The sequence below is a fragment of the Dendropsophus ebraccatus genome, chromosome 12, assembly GCF_027789765.1.
Source record: "Dendropsophus ebraccatus isolate aDenEbr1 chromosome 12, aDenEbr1.pat, whole genome shotgun sequence".
NCBI classification, from domain to species: Eukaryota; Metazoa; Chordata; class Amphibia; order Anura; family Hylidae; genus Dendropsophus; species Dendropsophus ebraccatus.
Window position 1 is genome coordinate 29890879 of NC_091465.1, and position 19143 is coordinate 29910021.

At 44.8% G+C, this 19143-nt stretch overlaps 1 protein-coding gene across 6 annotated transcripts in view; it reads left to right on the forward strand.

Moving 5' to 3' along the window:
* Positions 1–19143, forward strand: part of RERE (arginine-glutamic acid dipeptide repeats) — a 246486-nt gene that overhangs the window by 133936 nt on the left and 93407 nt on the right. For all 6 annotated transcript variants that reach the window (XM_069948322.1, XM_069948326.1, XM_069948323.1 and 3 more), the window contains exon 3: positions 5061–5131. In XM_069948322.1, coding sequence (XP_069804423.1) covers positions 5061–5131 — 71 coding nt within the window. The remainder of the gene's footprint in view (positions 1–5060; positions 5132–19143) is intronic.

Here is a 19143-nt window from a genome sequence, read left to right on the forward strand (position 1 = left end):
CCTTTAAGAGGAAAAAAAAATATACAGTGTAAACGCAACCTAAAGAAATTTCCAATAACTTACTGATTTCTGGCCTTTCCTCAGTATACGCCATCTAATCTGACCAGTAGGGGTCGCACTCCTACTGCCATATACAGAGAACAGAGCTTAAAGGCGTTATCCAGCGCTACAAAAACATGGCCACTTTTCCCCCACTCTTTTCTCCAGATTGAGTGGGGTTTAAAATCAGTTCCATTGAAGTAAATGGAGCTTAAAGGGGTTATCCAGCACTACAAAAAGATGGCCACTTTCCCCCCTCTCTTGTCTTTAGTTCAGGTGTGGTTTGCAATTAAGCTCCAATTACTTCAATGGAACGGAGTTTGAAACCCCACCCAATCTGAAGACAAGAGAGGGGGAAAAGTGGCCATGTTTTTTAGCACTGGATAACCCTTTTAATTGCAAGCCACATCTAAACTGGAGACGAGAGTGGGAAAAGTGGCCATGTTTTCGTAGTGCTGGATAAGACCACTCCATAAATTTTATAGTGGCTGTGCCAGGTAATGCAGCTCAGCTACTTTTTAAATCAATGAATGCTGAGCTGCAGTAACCCAGCATGGCCACTGCACAATGCATGGCGCTGTATATCTTCATATCGCACCTTAGTAAAAATTGCACATATTCTGGTTTTGGGGCAGGGGCTTAGGGGGTTGACATGAAGAAGCTGCTTCCAGACTCGCAATGGCTTTTCTCCCCGAGAACAAAATGATCTGAAATTGAATATGCTCAATCCCTCTGATATCTGGTGACTTCACCCATGTGCACACCTGCTAGGTTTTCAGCACACCCCATACACATTAGATAGTTGGCCAGTCTCTGTAAAGTCTTTTGGCCCAGACAACTTGACTCAGATATGTATTGCCGTCCTTACAGACTGGACAAGTCATATAAACTCCCATTTATTACTGTACTGCACTGTCCAGATGCTGTCTCAGTGGTAGCTGCCCCCTCCCCCATTACTGGCTATGTCTAATCCCCCGATGCATTGTGTACATTACTTAAATAAAAGAGGGATGGTTGTCAAGCCTGTGACCTGTGATTCATGATGACAGTCCATGTAATGGTGTGGTAGAGCGAGGCATTAAAGAAGCATTATCATAATGCGCTTATGGCAGGTCATGACAGGGGGCTTTATTTATACGGGAGGCAATCATTATGGATGATATTTGTCGGCCTGTGGTTAATGTATTTTTCTTTTGTCCTTGCCTTTATTGCTTTATTATGTATATTGACTATCTTGTGTAGATGTGAAATGGTTTTCTTCATGCCGGATTGGTCCACTTATAATGCGTGGTCCGGTCTGCTGTAAGTAAAGCTTCATATATACTAGATGTGTATGTGTATACATCACCTTTTGTTAAGCCATATTTGGCGTTCAGCTGCTTCATGCTTGCTGACAGTGAATGGAAACATTATATATCCATAGAGTTGGCTGTAGGTTGTGAACTTGCCTTTATAGTCTTCTGACCACTGTCATGTGTGTACAGTGGCACTCCCAGCAGTTGCAAAAGTTCAATTGCTATCAGGCCTAGACAGGTGAAGCTTTATCTCTGACTGTTCGGGCATGATGGGAGTTGTAGTTTTGCAATAGCTGGTGGGCCGAGGGTTACCCATCCCTGGTCTAGAGGCATTTTAAAAGTATTGATTGGTCATTGTGTTAGTGTTCAGACCCCAATAGCTGAGCATTAAAGTGTCACTGTCGTTTAAATTTTTTTTGCAGAAATCAATAGTCCAGGCAATTTTAAAAAACTTTAATTGGGTTTATAAGCCAAAAAATGCATTTTTTTATCATAAAAAAGCAGTTTGAGGCTCTCCCCCTGTCTTCATGGTTCTCCTATGGAGAGGGGAGGGGTGGAGAGAGGTGAGGCACCAAAACAGGACAACAAAGAGTTAATTTTCAGCTACATCACCGGGCTATCTCCTCTGAAGTCAGCACTGACCTCTCTGACCCCTGAATAGCGGCTTTCACACAGCTCCCACTGTGTAATCCTTTGTTCTCTGCTAGCGACTAATCTCCCCCCTCCCTTCTCCATAGGTTAGACAGGGCTCGACTGATGTAAGAGTCAAGATTTACTGGTAATGAGCGGTGGATAAGAGAGAGGAGGGAGGGGGGACCTGGGGAAAGTCTTTTAGAATGCAGATAATGGCAGATTTGCATAATAAACCCAATTACAAAGTTTCTTAAATCGACTGTACTATTGATTTCTGCCAAAAAAAAAAGACAGTGACACTTTAAGCTTGATATCTCCCAGCTCGATGCCATGTGTCTGATTTGTACTTCTAGTATTTATGGCTATGGGGCCATGTCATGTTGCGGTCTTTGAAAGCAGAGAGAGACGTGCTTAGCAGGGCCTCTTTAACACCCCCCCCCCCCCATCATTTTACTGATTTGATTGGAATGTAATTACGTAGACCACCGGCATGTAAAGCTATTTGAAGTGACACAGATACTTTTAAGATATACATATGGTTTTTAGATCAAGAAGTCATATGGTACCTTTCATATGGCCATATGTACTTCCAGAAAATAGAAAAATGCTTTTATTCCTCAATGCAAAGAGTCTTTCCAAACCTTCTGATCTGCTACAAGCCATAATACCCGTTTTAGAGCCAGTACCATCTATACTGGCTGGGTGGACAGTGTAACAATCCTCATTTTATTTCCCCTTTAAGATGCCTTAAAGGGGAACTATCAGCAGGTTAGCCGAATCTAACCTGCTGACATGTCCCTATTGTGCAGGGGTGCCAGGGAGGAAGGTACGTCTCTTACCTTCATCCTCAGCGCTGCTCCCATGCACTTAGTTGTTTGCTCCTCAGTCCAGTAAGACCATTTGGAGCACTGGGAGACAGTTAGCACTGCCAGCTCCCATAGCGCTGAACTGGCCCACCCCTGTCTGGCATGCTCCAGTGATAATCATTAGAAGGGAAGGGCCAGCCGGGGTCGGTGGAAGCAAAACGGTCATCCCATCCATTATATCTGTGTGACAGACACTGTGTAACACTCAGTAGGTATGAGATTAGCGTCTATTCTCCCTGTGGACAACTTGTTTGGAGCAGTCCCAGCAGTTTTATCAGACAGGAGGTTGGAGTAGCTGTTAGGTTGAGAACCATAATTTTTATGTAGTGAGCCACAAGGTAGGGAATATTGTCTTAAAGGACACCTGTCACCCCCCGTGCCGGGGTGACAGGCTCCCGACCCCCTGTTAGATCCCCCTATACTTAACGTGGTCCCGCTTCCTGATGCGGTCGGGTCACGGAGATTTCAGCGCCCGACGCCCGGTGCGCGCGCTGACAGCAGAGTCAGATGCCCATAGAGAATGAATGGGGAGTCCAATGCTCCGTCATTCTCTATGGGCATCGGACTCCTCTCTCAGCGCGCGCGCCGGGCTTCGGGCGCTTAAATCTCCGTGACCCGACCGGCTCAGGAAGCGGGATCACGTAAGTATAGGGGGATCTAACAGGGGGTCGGGAGTCTGTCACCCCGGCACGGGGGGTGACAGGTCCTCTTTAAGCTATTCAACCGGCCAACTGAAAGGAGGAAACGAGCGATATCAGCGCCTGGTTGCTCCTCGTTTCCCGCTCGCTGCCGCCGCTATTCCACACGGCAACAGTGAGCGGGTGAGTCCGGGGGGGCTGCCCGGGTGATCGCTAGATCGTCCAGGCAGCCCATAGCATACAGAAGCGGTCTGGTGCCGTTGCTCCTATTCCACGGAGAGACGGCAGCAGATCGTTGCTGTACGAGTCGTTTGTCTTTCAACATGTTTGAAAGACAAACGACGCAACGATCAGCCGACATGAACGATGTCGGCTGATCGTTGCCTTCTATTCCACGGGACGATTATCGGCCGAATACAGCTGATAATCATTCCGTGGAATAGGGCCTTTAATGTGTATACCAACACATACACTGCTACACACAGATACACACACTTTCATTATATGTACTTCTTTTGATACTACCCAAAGGTCCTTTCTCCTCTGCTAGGTAAGCTCTGTGGAGGTGTTTTCTGCTTAGTAGGAAGCTGGATGCAATATGCCCTCACACCCAGCTTCCTCTTGCCTGGCATTGATCACAGAAGAGAGAAGACTGTGCGCCTATGAGTTGCTGCAGAGTTCCCTCAGTGACTGGTACAACATGAAACAAAGTTGCACCTGATCAGGAATCAGGGTGGACAAACACGTTTAAACGCAGCACTAGTCTGCAGTCAGCGCCACCTGAAGGTAACGATTATCGTGCGAATTTGCGCGATAACAATCGAATTCGAACGATAATCATACGTGTAAACGCAGCGAACGATCAAACGACGAGCAAGAAATCGTTCATTTTGATCTTTGAACATGTCCTCAAATTGTCGTTGTTTGCAAAAAAATTCGCAGATCGTTCCGTGTGAACAGTTGTTCGCCGATTTAACCAATGTGTGAAATAGCCTTAAGCGATCGCAAAACGAATTTTCCGTACGATATATCGTACCGTCTAAACGCTAATCGTTATGAAAAAAAAAACGTTACTCCGACAATCGTTAATTGTGCGATTGGGCCAATTATCGTTTTGTGTAAACGCAGCATAAGACACACACTTTTCTTCTTATAGTCAGATAAATATGGTTTATTGGCTGGAATTACAGGAGTGCCGTATGCTTTGTGAACTGTGATGTTGGGGCTTCCCGCGCCTTCCCGGTGCTGACATCAGGGATATTAGTGTCAGATGCTGAAATTGTTCCTGACTTGGCAGCACATGCCGATAATTTCAGAAATGTAATTTTGAAGAGTTGAGAACAAGCATGATGTCAGCGGCTCTAAAGGGTGTAAAATTCAGATCTTGTTTTCACACGACTGTTTAACCCTATTGAGTGTAATGTAAAGCTGATGGAACACTTATTGACTAAATGCAGGGACTGCACCCTCTGCAGGAAGACAGTATACAGAGCTGTGCTGTGTTCAGTTATACCTTGTACATTATGATTGTGAACATTGTATTTCTGCTATGGTGTGTAACTAATTCTCCTATGTTTTCCCCCCTCTAGATTGCGTGTATATTGAAAGCAGAAGACCCAACACTCCATACTTCATATGTAGCATTCAAGATTTCAAACTGGTGAGTTCTGGGGGCCTCATTTATTAAGTATAAGTGGGGGGTTGGGGAGTCAATTCATCTACTTGCAAAATAGCCCCCCCCTGCAGGCCGGGTGCTTGTATTTGCCTGTGTATTAACCATGGCTAATTTCCTATGAGTCGGTGACCATCCTGCCTTGTACACGTTTCGCTTCCATTAGTTGTGTTATCACCAGTAGACATCACGCAGCCAGTAAGTCATTGTGAATGATTCATTATACTGCGCCCATGTTCAGATCCTGTTTGTTTTATCAGAGCTAATGCAGCCGCTGAGCTCTTGTTTTTGTGAACAAGACCTAATGGTTAAGCTTGTCATAGACTCTCAGATCATTTGGCTGATACAACCTGAGATGAGTGCTTTTCATAGTCTCTTCCACCTGTCTGAAAATTTGTCAGACAGCCTTTATTTTCCTCGGCATTTATTGCTACATTCGGCGTGTTAGATGGTAAATCTTATGTAGGGCAGTGCAGATGTTGTATTTTACTACATTCTCAGTATGGGGAAGGAAGATAAAACATTGCAGGGCACTCACTGAAAGCAATGCCTTCGCCATCGCATCGCAGCGCCAAGAAATCTGAAAGAGAAGGAGATGCCGCAAAGCAGGAGGTCATTGAATGGGAATATAGTGGTACTAACATTGTCAAGTTCCCACAGAGTATTTTGCTGTCTGAGGAATATGCGGCTTTCAGTGCGGCTAATAGACCTCCTGTCTAGTGTTTAGCGGAGAGGCCGAATTGTCTCCCGTAGTCTTATGTACATTTGTGCTGAAAACATGGATGCAATGGCTGCTGCCTTGGGTGGTTTAAAAGAAAATCGCATGACAGATAACACTACTAAAACGCCAACCCATATTGGCAGATCAAAAATGTGGCATGATCTAGTGAATCCACCCTGTGTGACAGATATGCTGGATAGTCCAGCGTCGTACACTATTTCATCCTATGGGGCATTGGATACAAAAATTTCTTGCTTCTGACACTGGGATGTTGCCAGATTACTAGACAGATGTGAATCCAGTCTAAGGGTACTATTACACGGAACGATAATCGCTCTGTGTAATAAATACAATGATCAGCCGATGACAACTATCATCGGCTCATCTTTGATATAGGTCTGAACCTATAATTGTCGGGCACTGACCGCGCATCGCTACGTGTAATAGCGGTGCGCAGCTGGCGACTGACGATATTCATTACCTATACGGGCTGCAGGGCTCCTCTGTGCTCCAACTTCAGAGAGGGACCGTCACGGCCAGTGATTGGCTAAGTGGCCTGTCAGCTGAGACAGGCCGCTCTGAAGCTAAAGCGCGTGGGACTGGGGAGAAGACCACAAGAGGAGCCCTGCAGCCTGGATAGGTAATGTATAAAGTTAAGCAAGGGCTGCAAGGACATCGGTAACTATGTCCATGCAGCCCTTGTTAAACGATAATCGGGCCGTGTAATAGGCCTAGTAAACAAGCACCGACCTAGCAAATCAGCGCCCGTTTACAGTTATGGAACTCCCATCAGCCTGTGTAGTAACACCCTAAGGGTCCTCATACACCTTATGTCAGCCCAACCCGCTACTCATAGCGAGGCTGCCTAGAACCAACACCAACATCAGCTATGAAAGAAAGTCTCTTCCGACCCCTCTCTTCAAAGAGCGAAGCCGCAGTGAGACATCTCACTGTGGCTTACTCCTCCTTTCCCCATAGACTTAAGAGAAACGCTTGGCCGTGCCACATGTACCGGTCTGTGGGAAGACGGGCGGCGGGCAGGAGACATAACTCACAGCCAAACAGTCTGTTATTAAAAGTGTGTTGGGGCTTTAAGTGATCCCTCACACATGCCGTTTTAAAGCCTTTTCCAGGAGTGGGTATTAATAGTAGGGGAATCCTATAAAGATCCAATCCTAGCTTTAGCTTTCAAAGCTGAACTAAAAACTGCTTGTAAATGGCATGTGTGAAACAGTCCTAAATGAAAGCTTTAGTGTAGACAGGACAACACGTTTTGACCCTTTAGGCAATTTTTCCAATATACCCCCGATTTACCAAACCTGTCTAATTCTTTTACAGTGTAAGGGCCCTATTACATGGAAAGATTATCTTGCGAAAAATTGTTATATAATTGAAACTTAAGCGATAATCTTTCTGTGTGTATGCAGGCAACGGCAAAGATTAACGTAAATCTTTTTGTATGTTGATCACATATTTTGAGCTGACCATAAAATCATTAATCCTTCACAAATATTTTGGTGTATGTACTCATTCGTTCGTAATTAATATTGTTTGTTTGTATATTGCGATTGTAACTAACGACTATCGTTCTGTGTATTATGGTGAATAATTTCAGGTCATTTCCAAAAGCGCTCATGCGCAATCGTTTATCGGTGGAAATTAAAAATTGCTTAGTCTGATAGGACCCTAAGGATGTGACAGATTTATCGTAGTGGGTCAGACTGTTTGATAATGTAGACAAGGGATGGGGAACAACAGCTGGAGGGCCGAAGGTTCCCTATTCCTGATGTAGACTGTCTAGTCTAGGTTTAGACCAACTATTATGCTGCGTTTACATGTAACGATTATCGTACGAATTTGCGCGATAACTATCGTATTCGAACGATAATCGTACGTGTAAACGCAGCGAAAGAGCATACGACGAACGATACATTGCGCATTTTGATCTTTCAACATGTTATCAAATCGTCGTTTGTCGTTCGCAAAAAAATCGCAAATCGTTCCGTGTGAACAGTCGTTCGCCGATTTAACCAATGTGTGAGATAGGCTTAAGCGTTCGCAAAACGATCGCACAACAAATTTTCTGTACGATATATCGTACCGTCTAAACGCTGCTCGTTATGAAGAAAAAATCGTTACTCCGACATCGTTAATCATATGATCGGGCAAATTATCGTTACGTGTAAACACACCATTAGTTGAATTCATCTGCACTAGCGTACTGCAGCAAATTTGGTGCCTGGTGTTGCACATAAAAACCTGTCTCCTAGACTGGTTGTCTAAAACACAGTAAATATGGTACATGCCATGTAAACCACTTTTTGGCACACATTGGGCCATCTTCAGTTGTAAGTCTGGGCCATTGCCTTGCCTGCGATGAAGCCATCACTAGAGCAGTATCTGGGTCATCTAGGGCTTTGGCAGCGCTGTTGGCACTGTGGATTTTTCTTTGCATTATTGAATATATGAACCATATGCCATGCTGTAAAATAAATGAAAAATGCTATGTACAGGATGAGTCAATAAAGTAAAAAAAATAAATAAAAAAAAGTCTAGCAGCATGTAGTGGCCAGGTGTTTGGCATATGTTGGGTGTCTGCAGTGTGAGTAGCCCTGTCACCTCCATCAGATCTTGTCTCGTTCTGTCTTGCACACCTGCTTCTTCCTCTTGTGGTAGTTTGGAGTGCAGCCTTGCAGTGTTATTCATGCTCGGTGTAATAACGCCTCTGCCTGAATTGTACTATAGCACACATTAGCGGCTACATTGGGAGTTAGTGCCGAAGCTGTGGAGAAATTGTGAATTACAATGCGAAGGTTTCCATTCTGGGCAGAATTTCCTGCTGAGTTCCCATAATTGCTCGGGGATATTAACGGCAATAAAGGCCGACTCTTTTGTTGTCAGTATTGGTTTTGCACCGTGCATTAGGGCTGTCTGCAAAACAACATGAATCAGTGCACACAGATACCTGTCGGCAGCATGAGACAGAGGGTTGCCGCCGCCTCTTATTTAGTGCCCTCTTAATGCTGCCCCCCGGCTTCTAAGCATTGTGTGATGCGGCTATAAAGGTGTGTCTCTGGGCATGTTTATGACAGGATCCAGAACATCTGTAGGGCAGTAACTCTTGTATATGAGCCCGGGGGGGATGGTGGGCCGGGGTAATGAAGCAGCAGGCAATCATCTGATTAAGGTTATTATTCTGATCTAGAGATTCGGGAAGCGCATTCTCCGCTAGATTAATTTTATGCGGCTTCTTCCAGTGGTCACTTCTCATGTTACAGGAGATGAGGTGAAAAGCTCATAAAGTGTAAACTTTAATCCCTGCCTATTCATGTTACACCTCGACCTTTCTTCAGGCTATTTCAGGGCCGAAATGGGCAGCCTGTGCTCTTTTATTGGACTTCATTTGCCACGTGTGTGCCAAGGCCTGACCGGTACATGGTAACTTATGCAGCTTTCAGACCTCTTCTTGGTTTTTGCCTAAAACCACTTTTAGATTTTATATTTTTTTTTAACAACAAAAAAGTGACAATTATTATGCTAACCAATTTTCTTTCCTTTCTGTATACACTACGCCAGTGTTACCCGGTCATACGGTGTCAGGGCATGATGGGAGTTGTAGTTTGCAGCAGCTGGAGAACCACAGGTTAGGAAACCTAAATGAAACATAAGTAACCACCAGCAATCTGCTAATGTTGCAGGGAGATGCTGCAGACCACAATAGTATTAGGTGATGGGGACTTTTACTCATTCTCATAGAATATATCCAGATAAAACATGGAGAGGTTGTAAGTAGTGAGGAGTGAACTTGCCAAACTTTTGGGTTATGCCCCTATTCCACAAGTCGTTTGGAGGAGCAAACGAGCGCTATTAGCGCTCGTTTGCTCCTCGTTCCCCGCTCGCTGCCGCCGCTATTCATCGCGGCGGCAGCGAGCGGGTGAGTGCGGGAGGGGCGGCGGGGAGCTGCTGGGGGGGCTAATACGATATTGGCCGAATACGAACGATATTGCTCCTCTAAACGACCCGTGGAATTGGGCCATTAGTCCAAAGTTGAACGCTTAGCATTTGACTTCCGGTGGCCAGAGGGAGTTGGATACAGCCCTGGAGAGTCCTGGAAAACGTTTACAGCTATAGGCTGTATCTATGTTGTCCTGGCAGCCTTAGGACTGCATCCAACTTCTCCAGGCAATGGCTGAATGCTTGGCCAGTTCGCTCATCACTAGTTCTAACTTCGTTATATATTTCACGTGTCACTTCACCGATAGTTTTCCCCTTGAAGAGGACAGGCTGTATCGCTGGGTCATGTACTGTGTACTCCATGCATTTCTGACCAGGCTCATATGCATTGATCAGTGGTTGCTCCTCATCATGTGGCCGTTGTAACGTAGTACATGCCCCAGCAACATGGGTGGCACAGAGCAGGAAGTGGAGCACCTTGGAGGGAGGTTAGTGCGTACCCTCAGATCACAGGACGGACCCCTTTTTAGGTTCACAAATGATTTTAGCCATTTTTTTTTTTTAACTTCTCTCTCTCTTCAGAGCAAACAAATGGTTGACTCAATTGTTCATGTAGGGATGCGAAAAGATAGATGTGTATGTGTGTGTGTATGGCCAACTTTTCTACCTGTACCTCATGGGAAAAATATGCAAATTAGTTCTCCTTTAAAAGGGAAAAAACCTGTCCCTCTGCTGCCACCTATAGGTAGTTGTCTTTAACACTGATATGTTAGATAAACCCTTGCCTGTTTTGGGATAGGCTTTGTCTTCCTCTAATAAGGACAGCTAATGGTGCGTTTACACGGAACGATTATCGTTTGAATTTTCACGATAACTATCACATTTGATTCATAATCGGCTTGTGTAAACATAGTGAACAATCAAGTGACAAACGACTCAACATGTTCTCAAATCGTCGTTGGTCGTTCGCTGAAAATTCGCAGATCGCTTTGTCTAAACAGTCTTTCACTGATTCACCCTATGTGTGAGATGGGCTTAAGCGATATTAAAACCATTGCAATAACGATTTTTTCAAACGAAATATCGTTCCTTTGAATCGCTGATCGTTGTAAAAAACACAGTTACCTCAAAATCGTTAATTGTTGGATTGGGCGAATTATCGCTCCATGTAAACGGACCATAATATGTACAGGTGATGGAGAGAGGTTGTCTTAGTGAGAGCGCCCTTCACTATTTGCTTTAGTGCAAAGTCCACTTGCTTAGATCAGCCAGTCATGTAGCTGGAAACCCAAGATTACGGATGTCATCATGACCTCCATTTGGGCCCCATACTAAGACTCTGATATGAAATTACCCAAAATTTTTAATGCCATATGCTTAGGCCATATCACTTTGTTGTGCAATACTGTGATAACATTACCATCCATCACGCTTCCATTATGTTGCAGATTTACAGCTGAAATCATCATTTTGCACCGTGCTAGTGCCCTATCACATGTGGGTAACCACTGTTCATTGTTCTAGTCTGTGCCAGCTACCAGAGCATAAGGACTGTGGTTCCCTTTGTTGTTGTCCATGTATTTAGGTTAGGGAGCCGTATATCGGATGCCTGTCTTGTGCATACTCGATGTGCTGGAAGCAGCTGCTTATACACTGCATAAGCTGAAGTGATGTCACCATCTGCTCCCAAAACTTCCTCTGGAGCGTGTGCTGTGCACTGATGCAGCACCACCAGAGACAGCCGGCTTCCAGGGCTCTGACTACCAGGAGCTGTTAATTTGCCTTGTGCCTTCCGAGCTCAAGCCAGCCTGTGAATCTGGGTCATAATGGTCCTTCTCTTCCCATCATCAGATCCGCTCCTTGTAGGAGGCAAAAATCTGCTGCAGTTCCTAATGTGCTTCTACATGCTTTTTATTGGTGGAAATATATACATAATCAGTGTATGTGTGTGTGTATATATATATATATATATATATATATATATATATATATATATATATATAATTAATATAATATAATTTTTTTTTCCTGCTTCCCACATGTGAAAGTATCTAGTACACATGCTTCTATAATTACCGCCACGTGGTTTGGGCTCTTGCAGGGAACATGACGCACACAGGAGCCATAACAATGCCATTGTTTTGTACATCCTATCCATTGAAAACATTTATTGTGTTTGCAAGGAGCCTTGTGTTTTCTTATGTTAATATTTCTTCTTTTTTTCCCCACCTTTGGTGGTAACAATGAAGCATTAGGAAGTGTAATATATCTTTAATCATTTATAATAAAGCAAAAAGATCTCGCTATCCCACGTTTCACTTTATTCTTTAAGCTTTTTATCTTGTCTAGAAGATGGTTTATAATGCATCAGTTGCTTTTTTCCCTCTATACTTTTGTGTTGTTTTTTACTTTTGTACTTCATCGTAAGGATCTTGTGTTTTTGTTTTGGATGAATACTGTATTATGTAATTATTGGGAATGCTCCCTCTATGACATTTGTAAGGCTCTGTTCACACGTGCGCCATGGCTTCCGTCATAGATTCCATCAGATGTGATGGGGAGAATAGGGCTGCATGCCGTTCTATTCTTCCTGTAAATATAAGGGAGTCCTTTAGAAGTCAGTGGGTTCTCTGGCACAGTTGTAATGCATTTGTCTCGTCATTTTCTATGATGAAACGGAATTGATGACGCAAATGTGATCAGAGCCTGTCACAAATCCTGTCATGCCTGACAACCCAGCTCTGTTCTTCCCATGAAAATAATGGCGCCCTATGAAATCCAGCAGACCCTGTTAATGAGTCATTGGGGTCCGTCAGGCGCAGTTGGCGTCTGTCATGTGACTGGTCCAGCACAGTAAACTGAATTGACATTGCAGATGTGTCCACGGCCTGAAATGAGAAAAGCCCAGGGGGAGTTCAGGTTAATCCACAATATAGATGGAGTCCCAGTTTGTACATGTTACTGCTATGTACTCATTACCTGTATAGTGTATACATGGATAATTACATTGCCTGCCTCCCCTATAGATGCCGCCAATGACATTATATATTTAGGTATCGCTAACACTGCAAAACTTTCAACATCAACGCTGCCAAGCATCAATATCGTCACCAGACAGTATCACCCATCAGGCTCAGTCCCATCTGTCATGGATAACGTGATTTATCTGTATTATTGATGGTTGCCGGCCCCGGCACTAGACTGTACGGAGCGGCGGCCCCTTTCTACATCACATCTATCCGGAATTAATTAGAGTGATTAACTTTGTAGCTCTGACTTCTCCTGCTTAGAAATGTAAATGTCGCTCCAAGTCTGCTTCCCAATGATCTCCTAAATGTGTTGTGAAAGGGAATCTGTAGGAGGCTAATAAATCACAGATGGCCCCGCCGTACTGTACTAGGGGAGCGCTATTGATTTCTACCAGATCAGGTAAGGAGACATTGGTTGATCATTTAAATGGCTCTATATTAAAATGCAAAATACGCATGGAGGGCCATTATAGGATTTTTTTTGTAGGCCTGGTGCTGATTACATATTGATCCACATCAGGGCTGGACAAATGGCAGGAGCCAGGTAGCCAATGCACCTGTTAGCCTGACATTAATACAGCTCTGAGGGGTTAATGGTTCTCCCTGCTGAGATCCAGCGGCTGTAAGGAATCTGGGGTAAAAATAATAAGCATTCTATCGTGGGGGGAGGGGGGCGGTCTCTACTGCCCCCTATAGGTAGGCTGACACTGATGAAAGATTTAACTAAAAGGTCACTAAAAGTGGTGGTACGTAAACATTGAAACGCGTGTGGGTACAAGTACAATGACAGGAAACGTATATTAATGCGCTTACCTTTAATCTCAAAGCATATATTGTCCTGGGTTTTCGGGGACGTTTCATTGATGGCCTATCCTCAGGATAAGCCATCAATGTCTGATCGGTGGGCTTCCAACATTTGTCACCACAGCTGCAGCAGCTGCATACACAATGAGCGGAGCTAGAAGCACACGGCTCGTGTATTGTGTAGTGGCCGTGCTTAGGGCTGTATTACAAGGCATGGATTGTGCTATAGATGTAGATCGGGGACCATTTACAGAGCCCACAGCACGGCAGTCGCAAGATTATTTGTGCAGCTTTTTTGCTGCAGTCATCTGACATCCCTCTTACATTGAAAGTTGTGTGGTTGACAAACAATGATTTTTTTTTTTTTTTTTTGACCGGTCCAACTCCAAGTGACCTAATCAGTCAATGAATGAGCGTAGTTTGCTGGCTGACCATTATTCATATTACTTGGGGTAATATCAGCCCCTAGAGGTACTGTGACCACTACACGATGAATGGAGCTGTCTGCTTCTGCCTCTGATCCCTGTATATGTTGGCATTGTGGCACTGGTAAACAGAGTACTGGCTATCGGGCTTGATTGGATATTGATGGCCTCACTTTAGCATCACTACAGGTGCTGACATTGGGTTACACTGGTGAGGAGTAGAGATAAGGGAACTTACAGAAGGTTCTGGTTTGCGCAAATCCGAACACTGCGTTTGACTTCTAGTAGCTGAAGAAGAAGGCTGCAGACCGAGGACTATATGGAAGCATGGATACAGCCATAGGTCTTAGGGTCCTATTACACAGAACTATTGTTCGCACAATAATAGTCCTGTGTAATAGGGCCCTTATCCATGTGTTCTAGACAGCTCTAGGGCTGCATCCATCTTTTCCAGCTATCTGGATTCAAATGCCGAGTGTTCGTAGTTGCATGAACCCAAACTTTGTTCCCTCATCTCTAGTAAGGAGACCCTTCTAACAGAGGTTGAACCTTTTAAAACCTTAAGGGTATATTACCACGAATGGGCTCGCAGCGAGATTCTCGCTGCGAGCCCGGCAGGTCCTGGCAGTTCCCATACACTACATACTTGCTGCGGTCTAAACGACCGCAGCGAGTATGTAATCCTGCCGCCCTTAACCCCTTCTGCTCCCCGCTGGCTCCCCCGTTGTAAGCATACATTACCTGTCCTTGCTGCACGGGTCCGGCGTCCTGCTCTCCCGTCCGGCCAATTAGTGTGTTTCCCAGCTGCAGCCACTGATTGGCCGGACAGGAGAGCAGGACGCCGGACCCGTGCAGCAAGGACAGGTAAAGTATGCTTACAGCGGGGGAGCCGGGCGGGAGCAGAAGGGGTTAAGGGCGGTATACTTACATACTCGCTGCGGTCGTTTAGACCGCAGCAAGTATGTAGTGTATGGGAACTGCCAGGACCTGCCGGGCTCGCAGCGAGAATCTCGCTGCGAGCCCGCCCGTGTGAATATACCCTAAAGCAATACCTCCTAATAATTATGCATTGGGAGGAACAACATTGTGAGCCCCTGATACTGGACGTGATGCACCCGACTTTGTGACAGATTTGTGAAAAGGTCTTCAGGTCCACGAGGAGCGAGAAATAAATCCAATGTCAGTAGTTAACATCTCTAAGGGTGCCTTCACACGTACCGTATCGCTGCGTTTTTATCGCTGCGTTTTTTACATGCGCGTTTTGATTTTCACATGAAAAGCATGTGAAAATCAAAACGCGCATGTAAAAAACGCAGCGATACGGTACGTGTGAAGGCACCCTAAAGGTGAATCCTCTGAGAACGGCTCAGGAGTGATAGTGCTCCAGAAATGCCATTAGTCTCTTTATAGATTTGTCTCTATTAGAAAATAAAAGTGTGGACAGTAGGTTATAGACTCCTACGTATTACATATAACCGTAGTGGACTGCGTATCTCGGTGCTGTCACTTTAATCCATGATTTCTGCTGTCTCCTTTTTTCCCCTTTTTTAAGCACAGCTGTTTTTTTTTTCTCTTTTTATTTTCCTTTTCTCTTTTAAGTTTGCTATAAAATAATAAGCCCCGTTATATGTTCTGAAAACTGCTGGAGCCAGATCCAATTGGCGCAGGCTCCACTGCATTGTGAGATTTAATAAATCCCCGCCGGCACACAGATCGAACGCAGCGTAATGATAGAGCTGCCGTGAAAAAGAAATTGATTACAGGTTTTCAGACAGTATCATTAACGTTCCTTTCTGGAATATGCCAAGGGTAATAGACCATTCTGTTTGGTTAATTTTGCTTATGTGGAATAGCATTGATTACATTATCATCTGCGTTACATGGTGCAGGTGTACCGGTAGCAATGTGCCGGGCCTAACCTGGCACGCTCATGTCCGGGTGGAAGTCCAGCGGTTTGGGGGGGAAGCTGGATGTGTAATGAATGCAGAGGGATGGAAACCTCCATTTGCAATGCATTATTACCTCTAATGACCCTGTGTGTCCTGCTTTGTGGTGTAAATCTGCAGGGGGTGGGGAGGAAGGGCAGGCTGTCTGAGCGCTTGTTGGAAGCCGGGCAGGGATTTAGCATGCAGCCAGAGCCTTGCTGAAGAAGCACAAACAGCTGTGCGACATGCAAGCCTTAACTACAAATTACATAGTGGCTGCTTCCAAGCACAATATGCAGGTCACTCCGCCAGCACGACTTCTCCTCACAACCTACAGAGTTACTGAGATTCGCCTTGTTGTCGGAGCCAAGGCACTGGGATTTTATGGCTTCTTAAATGACATGTTGGTTCGAAGCTAGTTTTTATTCCCTCGAAATTTAGCTTTGCCTCTGGAAATGCTCTTAGATTTATAATAGGTTTAGAAACCAGTTTTTTTTTTTTCCAGTAGATTGACTTGCATTGAGTTATACAATGGTGCTAACGTTTTCCAAAGGGTTCCTGAGAAATGAGAACTGGAATCCTGGTGCTTGATGTTTGCTGCTACTCCATTTTTTGTTTGCACTTGTTTTTGTATATCTAACTTGCTGCTATACGTGATAATGATGGTGTACTTGTCTACGGCCATTGGGAGATCCAACACAGTCAGCATCTGCTCACATGTGGGAACACCCAATATATAGATCTGCAGGTTTAGCCAAGGACTGTTTTCACTCCCTCACTGCCGTAGGAGCAGAAAAATAAAATTGATGATGGTGGTACTGGATCCATCAAGTAACCCAACAGCTACTGATGAACATCATGTTGGAAACTCAACAAACCCCAGTCTTTGGGATTTGTCAGAGGCTACTGAGTTACAGTCTACAGGATTAGTCAGAGGCTATTGGGTTACTTGATGGGTCCAGCACCCCCATCCATTGGTGGTCAGAGTTTTTTGACGGAATCTGATTGAGGCTTCTAATGAAATATCTAATGCAGATGTGGACATACTCAACATACTCCTGGTCTGTGGCAGGGAGTGCTGTTAGTTAGGCTTTGCCCAGGGCTGAGCTGTTTGCCTGCAGTGCACACAGATCTTTGAATTCTCCAGCCAGTTATAGCACAACATACTATTTGCTGTGCAGGTTGTTTGGTTTGTACAGTGCAATACTATAGATGGCTTGTGGGGGAGAAGGGTTTACTGATGGACTGGTTTTGCTATATGAGCAGAAAGTAAAGTTACAACAGCAGAACTGCAAGCACAGGGTTACAGTAAACCCTGTTACTCCTGAGATGAGAATAGTAGGAATAGTGCCGATCATACAGAGGCTTACCGCTTGCTTGCATACAGCCCAGGTTTTTTCTGGGTCTTAAGGCCCTATTCCACGGAACAATTATCGGCCGTTACGGCCAATAATCGTCCTGTGGAATAGAAGGCAACGATCAGCCGACATAGTTCATGCTGGCTGATCGTTGCGTTGTTTGTGTTTCAAACATGTTGAAAGACCAACGACTTGTACAGCAATGATCTGCTGCCATCGCTCTGTGGAATAGGAGCAGCTGCAGCAGACCGCTGCTGTATGCTATGGGCTGCCCGGACAATACAGCCATCACCCGGGCAGCCTCCCCGCAGCCCCCCTAGGACTCACCAGCTGCCGTGCGGAATAGCGGCAGCAGCAGCAGCGAGTGGGGAACGAGGAGCAAACAAGCGCTAATAGCGCTCGTTTTCTTCTCTCAGTCGGCTCGTGGAATAGGGCCTTTACTCCTTGTTCTGTCTTACTCAGGCTGTTACTATAGACAGATTTCTCCTAACAACAGACAGTAGATATCAGATTGAAGGCAATGGAGCCACCTGGTGGCTAAGGGCACTATTCCACCGGACGATTATCGTTCAGATTACCATTAAATCGTTCGAATCTAAACTATAATCGTTGATCGCTTTATAAGACCTGGACCTATTTTTATCGTTGCTCGTTCGCAAATAATTCGCATTGAATAAGACGACGTTCGGTCGTTCACAGTAGATACAAACGCAATAGCAAAGAAATAGCGAAGAAAAAACGGTCATAAGTAACGATTATCGTTCCATAGAAATGAGTGAACGTTTTCAGGTCTTTCGCAATAGCGGTCGTTTGAAATCGTTAACGATTATGCGAACAATAACCGTCCGGTGGAATAATGCCCTAAGACTTTAGAACTGTTTTCCTGCAGTTCAGAATAATTTTTGGTAAATTTAAATGACTTCCAAAACATAAGGAATCACCTAGACTATAAAGAAAGAGTGAAGTTGTTTAAAAAGCCTGCTTCATACAAGCATATAGGTCCATAGATACAGATAATATCTGGGGCACATGGATCTCAAACTTTCCCATAACTCTAATCCACAGTGTTTTTTTACCTAAAGCCTTACATTGTCAGGTAGTGTGTACTGCTGTAAACATTGCAGATTACCTAATCTCCATCCACCTAAATAACATAACCTCCCACATCTGTGTGGACAAACCAAGACTACTCTGCAGCCCCCTCAGCTGTCCAGGTGTCCTCACTGCCACATTACCATTGATCTTGTGGTTCCCCCTCCTGTAAGGACAAGCCGGTGGTTGTGACTCCCCGATGAGTTGTGCTCAGTTAAATTTAAGAGTGCAGAAATGAAACCATCTCCTTCTGCTGAGCAACAAATGAGGAGAGAAGAGGATTAAACAGGAGGTGGAACGTCTTCTGGGTATACAGCACAGATCACAAGAGATCTCCCATGTCTTATTCACGCTAATTAATCTATTGACCACGTCTTTCATCCGAGCCTGGGAAATGAGGCTGCCTGCAGTCTGCTGGTATTTTTAGACCCGAGTTCACACTCTATATTATCTCAGCAGTTCTACCCTGGCAGTATTGTATTACAGCAGCCAGATGGGCAGCACTCGGGTGTGGGAATTTAGGGACCCCCCTTTGGCATATTGCATTCTTTTCCACTTCACGTTTGCAACTTTGATGAGGTCTCGGCTCAGTGACCCCGACCAGTGCTTTCCCCCGGACAAGGCCTTAAATGTCAGTCGCCATCATTTTTCTCTGTTGGAGGGATCTTGTGTTTTCCAGCCAATATTTCTCG